Source organism: Cibotium barometz, chromosome 55, assembly GCF_041138505.1.
Source record: "Cibotium barometz isolate CiBa-2024 chromosome 55, ASM4113850v1, whole genome shotgun sequence".
Classification (NCBI taxonomy): Eukaryota; Viridiplantae; Streptophyta; class Polypodiopsida; order Cyatheales; family Cibotiaceae; genus Cibotium; species Cibotium barometz.
Genome location: NC_141100.1, coordinates 21,367,379 through 21,383,854, shown reverse-complemented (window position 1 = coordinate 21,383,854; position 16,476 = coordinate 21,367,379). Strand labels below are relative to the sequence as shown.

At 40.0% G+C, this 16,476-nt stretch overlaps 1 protein-coding gene across 1 annotated transcript; it reads left to right on the top strand.

Moving 5' to 3' along the window:
- Window positions 1-11,575: 11,575 nt before the first annotated feature.
- Window positions 11,576-12,807, top strand: LOC147607503 (uncharacterized). Its single transcript, XM_086790373.1, has 2 exons — window positions 11,576-12,368; window positions 12,468-12,807. Exons 1-2 carry the CDS (start codon window positions 11,774-11,776, stop codon window positions 12,671-12,673), a joined length of 801 nt encoding a protein of 266 aa, XP_086646499.1. The 5' UTR covers window positions 11,576-11,773; the 3' UTR covers window positions 12,674-12,807.
- Window positions 12,808-16,476: the final 3,669 nt, after the last annotated feature.

Here is a 16,476-nt window from a genome sequence, read left to right as displayed (position 1 = left end):
GTAGAACCAAGAGAGAAAAGGACACATTAGGGATGTTTGCATCTCTGTCCTATTCAAATCAGAGTCACATTGGATGAGATCCTATATCAAGAGACCTCGATCTTTAGCAGGATGTAAGGGAATGGATGGACGTATGCTTGGCACTCAAACTTAATGAAGATACCCACATTTAGAGACCTAACACAGTGAGATTGATGACAATTCTAAGAAATTGTACAAGGATAAGTTTGTCAACAATCTTGGCAAGTACTTTGAGGGTGAAGAGCTTAATGCCACCTTGCCTTGAGACTACAAACCGAAACATCCACAGCCATCCTAGATGGCGGGGTTGGAGTATGTATCCTAGATGGCGGGGTTGGAGTGTGTATCATTTACCAACAAAAAATGAGAAAAATGGGAATCCCCTACACTCACGCGACGACAACCACTTTGAAGATCAAAATGGCTAATGGTAACCTCACTTCACCCATGGTGTTGGTAAGAGTAAAAAGGTTGACCTCATGTGGATTGACTTCTGATCACATATTTGTAATCATAGACTTTAAGAAATTAACCACTTCTGATGTGATCTTCGGTAGGACTTTTATGAGATAATTGAAGATGATCCATGACTAGGACACTCACCATATCTTCTGCAAAACAAGGATAACATCATGAAGGTCAATTTTCAAAACTGGAGTTATCATCCCGAATGGCTAAACACCCACTCGTCGATGATAATAATTCAACTACTAGTAAACAAAGTAAATATGAGGCTAAGACTGTTTGCCTTTTTGAAAAAGTTCTGACAAATGATCTCTGATCTATTCAAATAAACTCCTAGCAACAAATGACACGGTACCTAAAATAGGAGGTTCTCGTTTTTGTGATGATGATGGAAACAAAGTAGCTCCTATCATGATGATGAATGCTATTTTGGATCCAAGAACCTCTACGGGAATATACGAGGAGTTGGGTTTAAAAAATTGACAGCTCAAAGACTCCTTAACACTAGTTTGGTAATAGGAGAGAAAAGTACCCATGGACATATTTATGTCCTCTTTACCAACCAACTTTATGGAATTAATTAAAACACATGGATAGTGAAAATCGAAAGTATCATTTTTCATATCATCAAGTACATTGTGAAGGAAAATTGGAAAATTTTGAGATCACATTGATTGCTTTCTAATTTTTTTTTGATATATATTGCTTCAAAAACATATATAAAGTGTAATACCATCCATCTTAGGCTCAAAAATCAATTATCAATCCAAAATTAAGGTCTTAAAATTCTTAGGTATTTAGCTGTATCAAAACAAATTTAACCTTGAGGATTTTTATAGCTAATCAAATAATCATAGACTAGGACCAAATCTTGCACACATGTTCAAATACAATGTTATTCTTTGCTGGTGCATTTTGTGAGGGCCAATCACATACTCTCCTATCCTTTTAAGCACTTTGTTTTATATAAAAGTTTATAAATTTTGAACCAATGGAATAAGAAACTACCTCATGCATTTTCAAACATCTTGTAAGGCTTTAAATGGGATATCTAGTCAATTTATATAATACTTAACACTATTCTCATAAAATACTCACTAGATGATCCAAATATAACAAAGGGTTCATATACATTATTTCGTTATCATTGTAGTTTTGAAAGTTGAGACCATCACCTTGTCTTCTTTACTAAATTTAAATGTTCAAATGTGTATTCTTGATGGATTACGTTAGTGGAGTCATTGATTTATTAGTATAACTAAAGTAAATCACAATATAATCTCCCATTATTATCATATTTTGGGTGTCAAAGGCTCAAAAACAAAAAAAACATTCTCATAGGTTTCTTAGTAGATGATCCAAATATAAGAAAGGGTTCATATACGGTATTTTTTTATCAATGCAGTTTTGAAAGTTGAGACCATAACCTTGTCTTCTAACTAAAATAAAATGTTCACATATATATTGTTGATCGATTAAATTAGTGGAGACATTGATTTATTAGTATAACTAAAGTAAATCACCATATAAGCTTCCACTATTGTCGTATTTTGGGTGTCAAAGCCTCAACAACTTTAAAAAAAATCTAAGAAGTAAATTTAATTGAACTAATTATTAATGTTATTTTTTCCATCATGAAAAATATCTCATCTCTTAGATACTATGTAAGTTTGTGAGAAATTTATAATGAGTCAATATCAAATTTTCTTGCATGTCGAAACCTATTTTGTAAATTCAAAAAGTGCTAGATATACCTCTACTTATGGTGATTTATCAATTATATTTAAAGTTATTTTTATCATTTTAATAATTTTCTAAGATTTTCCATATTCATGAAGACATCCCTTAGAAGAGAAATGCTAAAATATTGCTCCCATTCACAATATATGCTTTTTTTTAGTAAAGCCCTGAAAAGACATATTTATGTCCTATTGAGCTACCAAACTAGTGTTAAGATAAAAAAAACACCCTAGTTGAGCTCTAGTCATCTCTTAGTCTCCTCCTCGAAAAGTCACACGTAGTTCACACAACTACAAATTGATACTAGAGAAGACTCAAAAAAGTAGAAGGTCAAGCCCATCATGGTTTTGGCTAAGACAACCTTGGAAACCATGAGGGAGGGGGGAATGGGACCCTTGGAGATTCCACATCCTACACTTCAAAAAACCACAAAACTAAGACTACATGGATAAATCAATAGTGGAAAATTGTGAAGTAATCACCTGGATATAAGCTAGGACTCTCGGGGTGTCACTAATAAATATGTAAGTGTAGCACGCGGGTTTAACATAATGGGATTTTTAAAATCCTTTTTTTACACATTTTGTACATATAGAAGGGTACCATTTAAAGGGAGTATTTACAGATTGAATAGAAAAAAGGTATGTACTATTCATGAAAAAATTACAAAAAAGGGGTTTTTTAACTAGGCCTTGAACGCACGTGATATAGAGAGTTTACATATAGTGAACCCGCCCCGAGCTAGGACTAAGCTTCAATACCTGTTATAGAGTGGATACAAATAGATGTGAACCTAAATCTAGCATGAAACTCAAAAAATCTCAGCATAAGCCTCCCCCTCACACTTGGATAACTGTATCCACCAAGACTAGTTGCACTTAATTGTTAGTAAATCTTGATTGGAGTGCCGCTTAGAATTTGATGTTGCCCACAAGAAGCACGTTTGTTTTTAGGCTCACCTAACATGTATATTGTGGATTCTTTAAGATAAGGGTTAAGTGAAGGACTAAACTCTTATTTAGGAATTTGTTTAATCAACTATTTTCTCGTAAATAATCCCATGGAAGAATGTTTTGTGGTTTTGCCTGTAGGATACCTAAATGAAAAATTATGTTCATAAAAAATTAGATTCGACGGGACCAATGTGTCGTTGTTGATTCCCAACTTCAACGGTAAACCCTTACAATGTCCTTGCTTTTGTGCCACTTCCCCATCATTACAAGAACTTCTCCAAAAGATATTCCTCTTTAGAAAGGATACCAAACCCTTCGCTCTCTAGAGTATTTGACTCTACTTGGGGTGCTATTACGTAATTAAGTAAAGAAGACCTCTGCAAACAGTCCCCAAAAACCACCAATTCAACAATCGTAAGCTCATCGTGCCAGTAGTGGGTCCATAAGGACACATTGGAGAGTCATACACTTTAAAAGGAAGTCTTTGGTTCATCATCAGAACACTTGCACTCTTTTGCTTCTTCATCCAGATCCGATCAAACACTCCAAACATTAAAGAATAGGAGAAGACACACAAAAAAACAAGATGTCAACTCCCAAACTTCACAAGCATATCATGACCATCAGACAAGATGCAAAGAATGCACAATTTCTCATTCTTAGATAAAGCAAAATCAACATCAAGTATGGATTCCTAAGGAAATCTTGTTGAATCTTGGATATTACACAACAAGTTGGGTATTGATTTTGAATAACACCAACGAGCCTTAGATGTCCAACTCTTCTAGATCACAACAGATTAGGAGCATTCAAATCATCAGAAAATTCAAGAAGCCAGCCAAGGTACCCTAATATGAAAGCAATCTACTGACACAATCATTTCTATCATTTTTCTCAACAAAAATGTAATAGCAATGGAATATTAAAGCACAGTCACTTGATCTACACAACGGAGCAGAAAAGGTTCTCCATTAACTATCAATTGATGAGGAGATGGTCATTAAAAGCTTCATTGCAAAACTACTCTCAACCTCAACGTCACCTTTTTGAGGAAATGATGACTACTTTGAAATAATCATTTGGAAGAACAAGCTATTCCTTAACCCTTCCAATTAGTAAAACGACCAAAACCAAGAGTTGGGAGGGCAGACTAAAAAATTCACACATCCCTTGAGTCACTCAAAGCCCAAAATGTGGTGGAGAGCCTAGAAGCTCTAGGAATTTCAGTTGATCTTTGAAGGGATACACATTGCAATAGATATTTTTGGAACCATAGATCTTGTAGAAAATGAACTTGAAAATTTGTAAGCTGAAATTTGAGTCCTTACATAACCTCGTTTCTAGTATGAATTTCCAGCCTATGTATGAAGGTAGCTAAACTTCATGTGTTATGCTATGCTAGCTAAACTTCCTGCCTTATTCTTTGCTAGCTAAATCCCGTTTCTAGTATGAATTTCTAGACTATGTATGAAGCTAACTAAACTTCATGGCTTATGCAAGGCTATGTATCGCTATTCTATGAGTAAAAGTATTACTATAATTTATTTAGCTAAAAATTTAAAGATTGAGCTACCTTATGTATGCTATGTCTATGCATTACGTTATGCTATGCCTAAAAATATTATTATGCTTTATTGAATGTATGCTATGGCTATGCATTGTTTTATGCTATGCCTCAAAATAATACTATACTTTATTTAGCTAAAAGTTTAAATATTGAGCTAGCTAATATATGGTATGGCTATGCATTTCTTTTTACTATGCCTAAAAATATTTTTGTACTTTGTTTATTGTATGATATAGCTATACATTATTTTATGCTATGCCTAAAAATATTTAGCAAAAAAATAAATAATGAGCTAGCTAATATATGGTATGACTATACATTGCTTTATGCTATGCCTAAAAATATTACTATACATTTTTGAAAGTATGTCCAAAAATATTTAATATGCCTAGAAAAATTACTACAAATGGCTTTAATTATGAATGGCTATATGCTATGACTAAAATAGTATTTTAATTTATTTAATAAAATACCCTAAATGGCATACCTATAGTTATGACTTTGAGAAGTGGTATGCTTTGGCTATGTATGGCTCCTAAATATATTACTATGATTTATCTAATAAAAAAGGGTAGAGGAATGTGATGGCTTTATGTTATGCCTATTTTTTATATAAATAATTACTATCCTAAAAGTTCTACCTAAAGCTCATGATTGCAATCTGTGGCAAGCTACGTATTTGAAGCTTTGGATAAAATCATCGAGTGAAAGTGGAGTAAATTTAGGGCAAGAAAACATTACAAATTCTACCACGTTAAAATCTACGGCGTCAACCATGATTGCAAAAACACCACGATTGTGGAAATCAAATGAATACCACTATTGTGGTTATAATGCACATACCACGATCTTGATATATTAACACCAAAATCATGTTATATAAAACCACGAAGTGGTGTGCAGTTACCACGATCTTGGTATTCCATTCTAAAGAGAAGCCCATGTTATCCCACTCTACTTGATTGGAAACATCACTTTTCTTATGCAATAGAGATAAGGTCGAGGAGAAAAAAAACTAGATCACATCAATTCAAGAAATTAATAGCATTGCTTTAATTGTGATGGAGTGATTTTTCCACATACATAAAAATTCAAACAAGATTAGATAAATGCACAGACATGGAATCTCGATATATCATTATAGTGAGTTATCCACATACATAAAAATTGAAACTAAATTAGATGGATACAGAGAATCTCGATATATCATCATAGTGCGTTATTCACATACATAAAAATTGAGACAAGATTAGATGGACACAAAAAATCTCAATATATCATTACAATGATTTATTCATTCATAAAAAATTGAAACAATATTAGGTGAACATAGAGAATCTCGATATGTATTATATAACAAAAGAGTACAACTTAGAATATAACTTCTGCTCCGCTAACCCAATAGCTTTGGGTTTAGCATGAAAGTTCATTAGAAATAAGAAACCTAGCTACTCTGAGTTTACTTGCTCACTATGGGCATGGGCTTGGGCCGTGACATGTGCATGGGCCTGGGCTCCAACCGAGAATAAACCATCTTTGCTGCAGTATCGACATGTGCAGACTCTCCTATGCAACCCTGAACTCTGCACCCCTGGTGGTGTGGTTACGCTCTCAGAGCCTCCACATTCTGCTCATGTCTACTACTCTACAGTAACTACCACTGAGCCCTACAGTACCACTAGACCTAGTACCCCCAACCCGCTCAAAGGCCATATGCCTACTCTCTTCGAGGAATCATTCAGCTCATCATTCTCCCGCTCCATCTTGACATGCTCCTTAAAGCTGTCAGGGAGAGTGTCGAGTCTTACCTCTATAGTAGCAGAACGGGTCTCTCCAAGCCATCGCTCTCCAAGCCATCGTGTTCCATAGTTGTAGAGCGACCGACTTGCTGCATGGTGTCTGGATCTATAAGCCACACCTCTAGTGGATAGATGTTGTCCATGCCCGATACTCTATGCGGCCACATCAATAGGGTATCGATATAGTGGGCACTTACACCAACGAGATGGTGATGCAACACGTGGGGGTGGAAGAGATGGCCACATGCAAGCTGCACGTAGGAACCTGTCTTCATCAATCGGCACCATGCAGAGTGGGCACTCCATACGTGCAGTCTATAGAGCATGACTGGGCCAACCAATGGCATCCTCTAACCTCTCCTGCTAGGCCGTGGATAAAGAGTAACATATGGACGAGTGTAATCAACGTATTTTTAACTTATTTAATAAAATAACTTGTAGGACAATCCGCCCATAGGACTGATGCACGAATGCTCTTACAACCAACGGTCCACATTTGTGATAGAATTGATGCTAGTCTAGAATCTTGTCAAGGTCAAAAACCAAAGGCACGTGGCCAAGTCCACCCGCTAGTGCTACGAATCCTTCTCACCTCCTCTTTTATCTCTTATATAAGGGACGCAATGGTATTGACCCACCTAATCCAGCTAAACTGCTAGGAAGAGGAGGGCCCTTTGATCCATGCCTACCTCCATGACACATAGAGAGCAAGCAAAGGACAACTTATTAACAGGGGAAAAACCATAAGCAGAAATATAGACGCGTTAGGAGAGAGATAGCTCTATAATCGCAAATCACTTGTAGAGAATAACCATGAATAAAGGATTACATGAGGATTAGTTTGCATGCGGCCACGTTGCGTGAAACAAGAGACCACAATCGTGCTTTATAAACTACGATGGTGCTTTATAAAGACCATGATCATCCTTTACAAACCATGATACAAAGAGAGCAAGCAAAGGACAACTTATTAAGAGGGGAAACACCATAAGCAGAAATATAGACGCTTTTTGAGGGAGATAGCTCTATAATCGCAAATCACTTGCAGAGAATAACCATGAATAAAGGATTACATGAGGATAAGTTTGCATGCGGCCACATTGCGTGAAACAAGAGACCACAATCGTGCTTTATAAACTACGATGGTGCTTTATAAAGACCATGATCATCCTTTACAAACCATGATACATAGAGAGCAAGCAAAGGACAACTTATTAAGAGGGGAAAAACCATAAGCAGAAATATAGAGGCGTTAGGAGGGAGATAGCTCTATAATCGCAAATCACTTGTAGAGAATAACCATGAATAAAGGATTACATGAGGATTAGTTTGCATGCAGCCACGTTGCATGAAACAAGAGACCACAATCGTGCTTTATAAACTACGATGGTGCTTTATAAAGACCATGATCATCCTTTACAAACCATGATAGTGCTTTACAAAGACCATGATTGTTGTTTAAAATATCTCTATCATAGTAAATAATTATGATAGTGCTTTAGAAAAATCACAATCACGGTATTCATATAACTCGATTAGTCCATCACCAACCACAATCTTGGTTTAAACACTCCAAAGTTCTTATTTTGAGAGCTATATTCTGAGGCGGCAGAGGCTACTCACATAACTGTTATTTATGCAACCATGCCAATTGTGGTTCTAAGAGGGATTTATCCTTCCTCTCTCTCTCTCTCTCTCTCTCTCTCTCTCTCTCTCTCTCTCTCTCGTCCCCCCCCAAATAATAAATCGTTGCATATTTATAAATGGATCAATTATTATTAAAAGGATTGAATTAAAAAGAATAGTAGACTAAAAAAATTTATAAAGAAGTTAAAAGATAGATAGATATCAATTTAATTCATAGTTGGGCAAATATAGTCATTAAGAGCCATGGTGTTACAAAACAAAACATCGCTAGTAGTGAAAACCCATGTGTTAGATCGCTGTAATACTGCAGGCGCTACCACAAGAGGGGACGGCCTCTGGTTCATCACCCAACCATAGAAGAAGAATAAGGATTGCCCCTCATCCCCCAGGCTATATAGTGTGTGGCCTGCCGTCCACACTAGCCTGGCCGCCCATGACTACGCACGGGCGTCTAGTGTTAGATCGTTGTAACACCGCTACGGGTGCTACCACAAGAGGGGATGGCCTCTAGTTCACCACCCAGCCATAGAGGAAGAATAAGGATTGCCCCTCATCCCCCACCAGGCTATATAGTGTGTGGCCTGCCGTCCACACTAGCCTGGATGCCCACCATGACTACGTACGGGCATCCTCTCTCACTGAACCCCGGATGGCCACGTCTTTGGTCATCTGGTCTGCCGTCGGTCCACAGGCGTTACAGCCTACGTGACATTACCCCCCCTTAAGAAGAGTTTTCATCCTCGAAAACAAACTGCGGAAACCTCTTGGAAATTGCACTACGGCGTTCCCAGGTAGCTACCTCCTCATCCCTATCTGTCCATTTAACAAGTATCTCCTGGTACACTTTATGTCGGGTTTGTGTGTCACGATACTCTAGAACCTTTTCAGGTTCAAGGGGTATCTTTGGTGGTTCTATCAAGTCCACCAAAATCTCTGGAGAAACTGCGTTCTCTAACTCGTGAACTGATTTCTTCAGTTTACTGACATGGAAGACAGGTTGGACTTGAGAACTCTCTGGTAACTCAAGTTTATATGCTACGTCCCCAATCTTCTTAAGAATTTTAAAAGGACCACAATATCTCAGAGAAAATTTATCACACTTTCCCGTTTTCATGGTTTCTGACTGCGCAGGAACCTTGAGGAATACAAAGTCACCTTCTGCAAAGGTCACCTTTCTATGTCCTTTATCTGCATAAGTTTTAGCGCGATCCTGAGCGCTACGAATGCTCTCACGTGCGGCTCTGATCATATCATTTATATCTTCAAGGAAATTCTTGACAGATTGAATCTTCTCCTTTTCTAGGCCTACAGCCATCGGGGATCTCGGCTGGAATCCATACATTAACATGAATGGTGTAAATCCAGTTGCTGAGTGTTTGGAGCTGTTATAGGCAAACTCCAATAAGGGCAAGTTCTCTTCCCAATTAGATTGTTTCTTACTAACATAAGAACGCAACATATCCTCTAGAATTTTGTTAACTCTTTCAGTTTGACCATCAGACTCCGGATGATCCGCCGTACTCATACTCAGAGTAGTATCCAACTTTTTGAAGACTTCCCTCCAAAAATGACTGTTGAACTTTCTATCTCTATCCGACACTATATCTGCGCGGCGGGCAGCATATAGCTTGTAGAGATGTTCAATAAAGAGTCTTGCCAACTCTGGCGTTTTAACAGTTTTCTTCATGGCGATAAACTTTGCCATTTTAGTTAACCTGTCCACTACCACCCACACCGAGTCATTCCCTCGACTCGTCTTGGGTAAACCGGTAATGAAATCCATGGAAATGCTTTCCCATTTCCCTTGAGGAATCTCCAGTGGATGGAGTAGTCCTCCAACCTTAAGACGTTCATGTTTATTGACCTGGCACTTATTGCATTTCAGCAAAGTCTGGACGTCCTTAAACAAACTTGGCCAATAAAATTGTCTTTTTACTAGTGCATAGGTCTTCTGAATCCCGGGATGACCCGCACTTGGACTATCATGACTTTCTTTAAGAATTTGGGCCCGAAAGTCACCAATAGTTGATACACATACTCTACCCTTGTAGAGTAAGTACTCGTCGATGGAGTAATTAGCATATTTCTGCCCCCGACGAAGTTTATCACTCCCCTTTGAAGCCATGGCAGTCAAAGGTGATGAAGGGCCTACGTCAAAGCTCTCTGGCTCCTATCTATACCTGGAAGACACAGCTAGTCTCTCCGAACTAACTCTCGGCTCCCAACTATACCTGGAAGACACGGTTAGTCTCTCCGGATTAACTCTCGCTTCCCTTCCCGTTGCACCTTCGGCCAATCTCTGACCTTAATCAGTTTATATGTCCATGAAATCGAAAGATTACAATGTCAATCATAATCCTAATACAAATTTCTTACGAGAGGTAAATCTGAGGAGGCCTCTATGCATAAGATAAGAGCCATGATACAAATGCATAGAGAGTTCTCATGCATTTGGTAGAACTCTATGCATTTGCATAAGGGCTCTACCTTATGCATAGATCTCAAAGAGAGCTATATGCACAAAGTAAGAGCCCTTATGCATAGAGTTCTCACGGAATTGGTAGAGCTCTTTGTGCATTTGCATTTGGTATATCCCTCTGCATTTGCGTAAGGGCTCTACCTTATGTTTCATTGACGTTAAAGATAGGGGACCCCATGTATTGAGAATGGGTATGGAATAGTTCTCTCTTGCAAATCCTGGGTCTTAGGTTAGAGAGCATCGCCATAGCTGTCATAGCCAAAAATGTGGGATAGAGAGAAAGAGTGGTGGAAGAAGAAAGGTTATGTGTCACATATGCACAAATGTTGTGAGTGTGTGGCAAGATATCAACCGGTCACTATTAAAACAGCAGTTATGGGCAAATATATTCTCGATGCATTTTTCACCATACGTCCAGCAGATCATTTTGTAATGAGATGCGGGCATGCATGGATTCGACTTTGGTGGGATGGGATAAGGGCGTCGGTTGAACGGTCGTAGGGTTCACAATCCAACTGATATGGAGAGAGGCGAACCGTAGAATTACCAAATGGTCAAGTACAGACTGTTGAGAGAGTTGAGAAAAAGCGTGTGAAAACGCCGAGGGTAACTTGGAGGAAGGCCCAACTATTGCACGTTGCGTGAGCAGGGCGCATGAAGGGGGATAGATCTTAGGGGAGTCGGGACAACCCGTCGTCGAAGTTTGACAACGAAAGCGAATCTTTATGGGAGAAGGTGGTCCGTTGGTCCACACTCCAGCGGCCAGCCGCTTTCTTTCTTTCAAGAGTTCGACGTTCTTCACACGGCGCAGCCTGCAGGTAACGTCCCATCCTTTTCTCTTGTCCGTACGTGATTCATGCACAAGGGCGTTTGATCATTGATCTTTGGCCCCCCATTGATGATCGATGTTGCCTGCTTAATGACCTACACCCCGCAGACGACGTTTTAATTTTGTAGCGCCAATACTCTGGCTGTGCAGAAGTACCTTTGCAGCCTCTATTGTGCAGCACTAATTAGAACGTAGCGAGGCAGAAATCTGCAAGACAATGTCTTGCGCCCTTGCTTTCCCCCCACTTCCCACTGTCTGAAGCTTAGAATTATCATGGCCGCTCCAAAGGTAGTCGTTTCTCTTGGGCCAGTTGGCTGCAAGGATCATCTCCATAAATACCAAGCAGCCGCGCCTCCCTGGCCGCTCTCTAAAGCCGGAGAAGATATCTTGTTGCTCTCCCAGCCATCTCTATTGCCGTTAGAAGAGGTAAGAAAGGTTAGTGATTTGTCTGACTCGTGGGAAGTTCGAGCCTTTGAAGCTGACTCCCGAAGCACCATGGGCGGCGTTTGGCCCCCCCGCTCCTACGCCTGCAGCTTCTGCCGGCGCCAGTTCAGATCCGCCCAGGCTTTGGGCGGACACATGAACGTCCACCGCCGAGATCGAGCTCGCCTTCGACCATCGCCCGCTCGTTTTGACAACACGATTCCCGTCCAATCAACCCCTGCTGTTGGCAACACGATTCCCTGTCACACTAATAGTACTAATTACGAGCCTGCAATAACACGCTCCACAGCTCTCTGCCTTGTTTACCCTATCCTTTCCAAATCTACTTTCCTTGCAGCGCTTCATAATCCCAGCAATAACGAGCTCCTTGACACTGCATCTGGTCTATTGGCCTCTCCTCCTCCCGCATCGTCCCTAACCAAAGGTGATTGCCTCTTTTCTCAGAGCCTGTTCTCTGTCAAAACAAAATCGATATTTGTATCTGCAAATCACTTACCATATTGTTAATTGTTATCTTTCTCAGATAAAACCAGGTGCTGTAACACTGTCCACTCTGAGAGCCGCAACCAAAGGCTGCACAGAAGAGCTTCACACCCTTACCCGTCATTCTGTGTAAGACTACCACGAAACAATACCAAAGACGATGGTGTAAGCTCACCCAAAAACTTGGCACGCCTTTGTACCGTGGATCTCGAGCTTCGGCTGGGTCAGAGCAATTGTAGGAAATGATCATGACACGTATGCTTGTGGTGATGGATATGAATCTCTTAAAATCTTCATGCAGGTGGTTTCCAAAAAGATTAGTTTGAATTTACCGTCATTACAATTATGCTAAGTATTGTTTGATGCCGCTGGGCCTTTCAAAGAATCTGCACGGTGCTTTGATGGTTTTGGTTTTGTTACTAAAATGTTGTTCTCGACGTCTGCTAGAAGCATATTAAAGTTTTCCTTCTGGATCTGCTGAACTATGGAGACCGTAGCTTAAATAAATGGAAAACTGCAGATTGTCTGTGTCTACATGGGGAGAGAGAGAGAGAGAGACAGGCCTTATATGAACAGTAGTTCATGTACAGCTCGACATGCACCGTTTTTAGTGCTTGAGGCAAGGTATGCTTGATTTTCAATTTACACGACCTTACTGAATGCCATGCAGTTCAGTGTCTCTTGAAAACAACTGGGGACTACTGCTCGTTAGGTCCGCTAATCTGGTGATGCCTCAAATCGACAGGCAGGTTTCGATTTTCTTTTTTCTTCTTTTTGGGGGATGATTAGTACTTATGTTTCAATTAGTGTTCTAATGATACAAGAACCTGGCCAGAAGTACCCTCAACTTAATTATAGAGAACAAGGGAAAAAATGGCCAAAACAAGGTTATGTCTAGAAGCACGAGACCACTATGTCGAGGTTCCTCCTAATATACATTAACCTAGAGAGAACTTATTGTAATTGAATAATCCTTGTGTCCGTCCAAGAGATATGAAAGGACACGAAGTCTTCTATATATGTAATCCCAATTAACATAATCAATCGGAGCAGTTATTGAGAGAACGCTGAGGTTGGTGAGGAAAATGTGTAGAGAAGACACAAAGACAGAGAGAGAGAGAAACGTGTATGTGTTAACACCTTTCTCTTGCAAATTTGATTGTATTTCTAAATGAGAGAGTGTCACTTTATACAAACCAAGGTCACTACAAATAGTATAAGTGGCGGTTTGACAAGGAGTTGTTACATTTGAATTATAATAGCAATATGCTTCCTAAACTATAGGAAAGCATCTTCCTACAAATAAGGAGAGAATTCTCTATTCTAAAACATATGTCCAGAGACGGAGGAGAAGGCCAACACACGGAGGAGAAGGCCAACACAAAGTTCAGAAGATGATAGGCGATATTCATGTGCTTGAGCTTGCTGGATACTTTGGGAGATTTGGCGATAGTGATGGTGGATCTATTGTCACAAAACAGGATACTTTGGGAGATTTGGCGATAGTGATGGTGGATCTATTGTCACAAAACATTGTGACACGCGGCACATCGTAAGGGAGCTGAAGTTCATTGATGAGTTATTGAAGCCGGAGAGCCTCAATGTGCTACATATTCTTCTTTGGTTGTAGAGGAAGCCACCAAGAGCTGTCTCTTCGTTTGCCAAGATATGGCTCCACCAGTGAGACGGAAGAGATAGCCGGAGATGCATGAGACACCTTCTCGGCTTGGAGGATAACCGAGAAACAAGTTGAGTTTTAGATGTCGACCAGGCTGCGAGTTTTGCCTCGTGGGGGAGAGATGCCATCATCATGGAGACTATGTGTAATGGCTTGAGCTAAAGAGGGAAGTGGGGTGGTGTTTGAGCTGGGCGTGGGTGATGAAGAGGGAGATATTGAGGAGGAGAATAGCAGGCTTTACTTCATCCACATCGAAAATGTTGCCATCTTTTTGTGGAGAAGATCTTGACTTCTTTGAACTTGATGTAGCTTCACGGGGCTTTGGCACTTTCTTTCCCAAGACTTGTATAATAACAACTTGTAGCTTCAGCAATGATATCAGAGATACTATCGATCTCTAGCTTCCATCATCTAGAGAACATAACGTCCTCTTGGTCTACTACCATGAAATCCTTGACATATGCTCAAAGAGGAAGTTGATAAGATAATTCACCCATCTCAACATAAATACATTCAATTTTTGGATGCAAGTCAACTACTGATACAACGACAACCATTATTTGCCTTTTATTCTTATAAGACTCTTGTCATCTAGTGACAGAAGGAAAAGATGCATTTTGTGATTTTTTTGACCATTGAGATTGTAGAGGTCCATATCCCACTTATTTGGCTCACCACTCACCATATTAACATTTGATGGAAAATTAATTTTCATCTTTCGATCCATCCGTGTACTTGAGACGAGTTAAGTCAATCATATAAAAAAATTACTTACATCCAAATGAAAACCTTCCATAACGTGCTTTAAAACTATCCATAGCATGCTTCAGAATTTTAATATTTTATGCAAGCACGTGCAGAGATTGGCCCAAGGACGATTCAAAAATTTACCAATAGTTGATACATGGGAGTGGAGAATGGCCCTAACGCCATTGTGTAGGTACCATGAAATCTTGAAAGAATGGCCCTAGGGAAAAAATGAGAATTTAGAGTGACCCTAGGGCCATTCTCAGGCACATTGTGTAGGTAGAATGGCCCAAGGGCCATTCCACCATGCAATCTTGAGAGAATGTCTCTAGGGAATAAAAGAGAATCTAGGTGACCCTTGGAGTAAGCTACCACACACACACGAGAATCTAGCTTGGCCCTAGTGAAAGATCCATGCCCCCTCTGCACAACGAGTTCGAGGGTGCTAGGAGCGGAAGTAGCACTTCTTTTTGCAGGGCAGAGCCTCTCACTTGAGGCCTGGCCCATGGATATCTGGACAAGAGACTAATCCCTTGGTTTATTCCAAAACCGAGCCCATAAAAACTTCCCTCACCCAGAAAGCACGGGCGATTCCTCCAAGATATTTTTATTCTAACGTAGTCAAGAGCCTTAACTAACCAAACTGATCCGACCGAACGAGTAAGTCACATGGTCAGATCAAGGAAGAGACTTGTACTTGGATCATAGAGACCAACGCTTTTTTCCTCATCTCACAAGAGGCACAGCCATTGATTCTTTTCCATAGAACAAGGACTATCCGAGATTTACTTCATCTATCGTAACATAAGAGAATTGAGTCTCATTTTATGGATCCATCAGTCTAGCCTAACCCCTTCGAGTCCCATTGGTTAGCCACCACTGTAGTGACAGGATCCATTTAGGAATTTGGTTATGTTTTATCGCGGGTACTAGGGAAAAGAGTTCCCAGGCCCCCTAGCTAGCGCTTCAAGCAAACTTCAAGATAGTCACACCACTTACACACCCAATTTGTGGAATTTCCTATTTCACAGATTCAACTGTCTTTAAAACAATCTTTTAATGAAACCATAGTATCATTGATCATAATCCTCCAAAATATATAGGTTAAATTCTAATTTCCAATCATTCTTTCATCGGTGTACCTATGGCATCATTGGCAACCAGAACGCTCACCACGTGTTCACTCAGGGACCCAATAGTTCCTAGCTCATAGTACCCGAAAATATATTCACTTATAAAAATCCAGATGGACTCTTCGTTGAAGATCAGCAAGATCAACCAACAGATCCATATAAAAGAGCCATGGACTCATACGTTGAGGATCATCAAGGACAATCAACCAGATCCATGCCCGAGTTCAGAAAACAACTCTAACTCCTTGTTCTATTTTCTTCCTCGACGTACGTGTGGGTATCTTCGGCGACCCAGAGCCCAAGCACCGTATGGTCCAGCACCCTCTAGGTTCCTTCGCAGGTCACCTAGCGCTTCACTCATAGGCCGCTTCCTTGGTCCCTCATCCACCTCGTCAAGACCTCAGTCGACCTTGCTACGTGAGACATCCTACATTGACTCTCCATCAGCTCTTGCAACTTTATCAAAAGTAGGTCTCCACAACCTCATTCAC

Bases quoted from the DNA above. Each gene is read 5' to 3' on its own strand.
- LOC147607503 (XM_086790373.1), top strand. From the start codon at position 11,774: ATGGCCGCTCCAAAGGTAGTCGTTTCTCTTGGGCCAGTTGGCTGCAAG. The intron at 12,369-12,467 runs GTGATTGCCTCT...TATCTTTCTCAG, and splicing joins CGCATCGTCCCTAACCAAAG to ATAAAACCAGGTGCTGTAAC.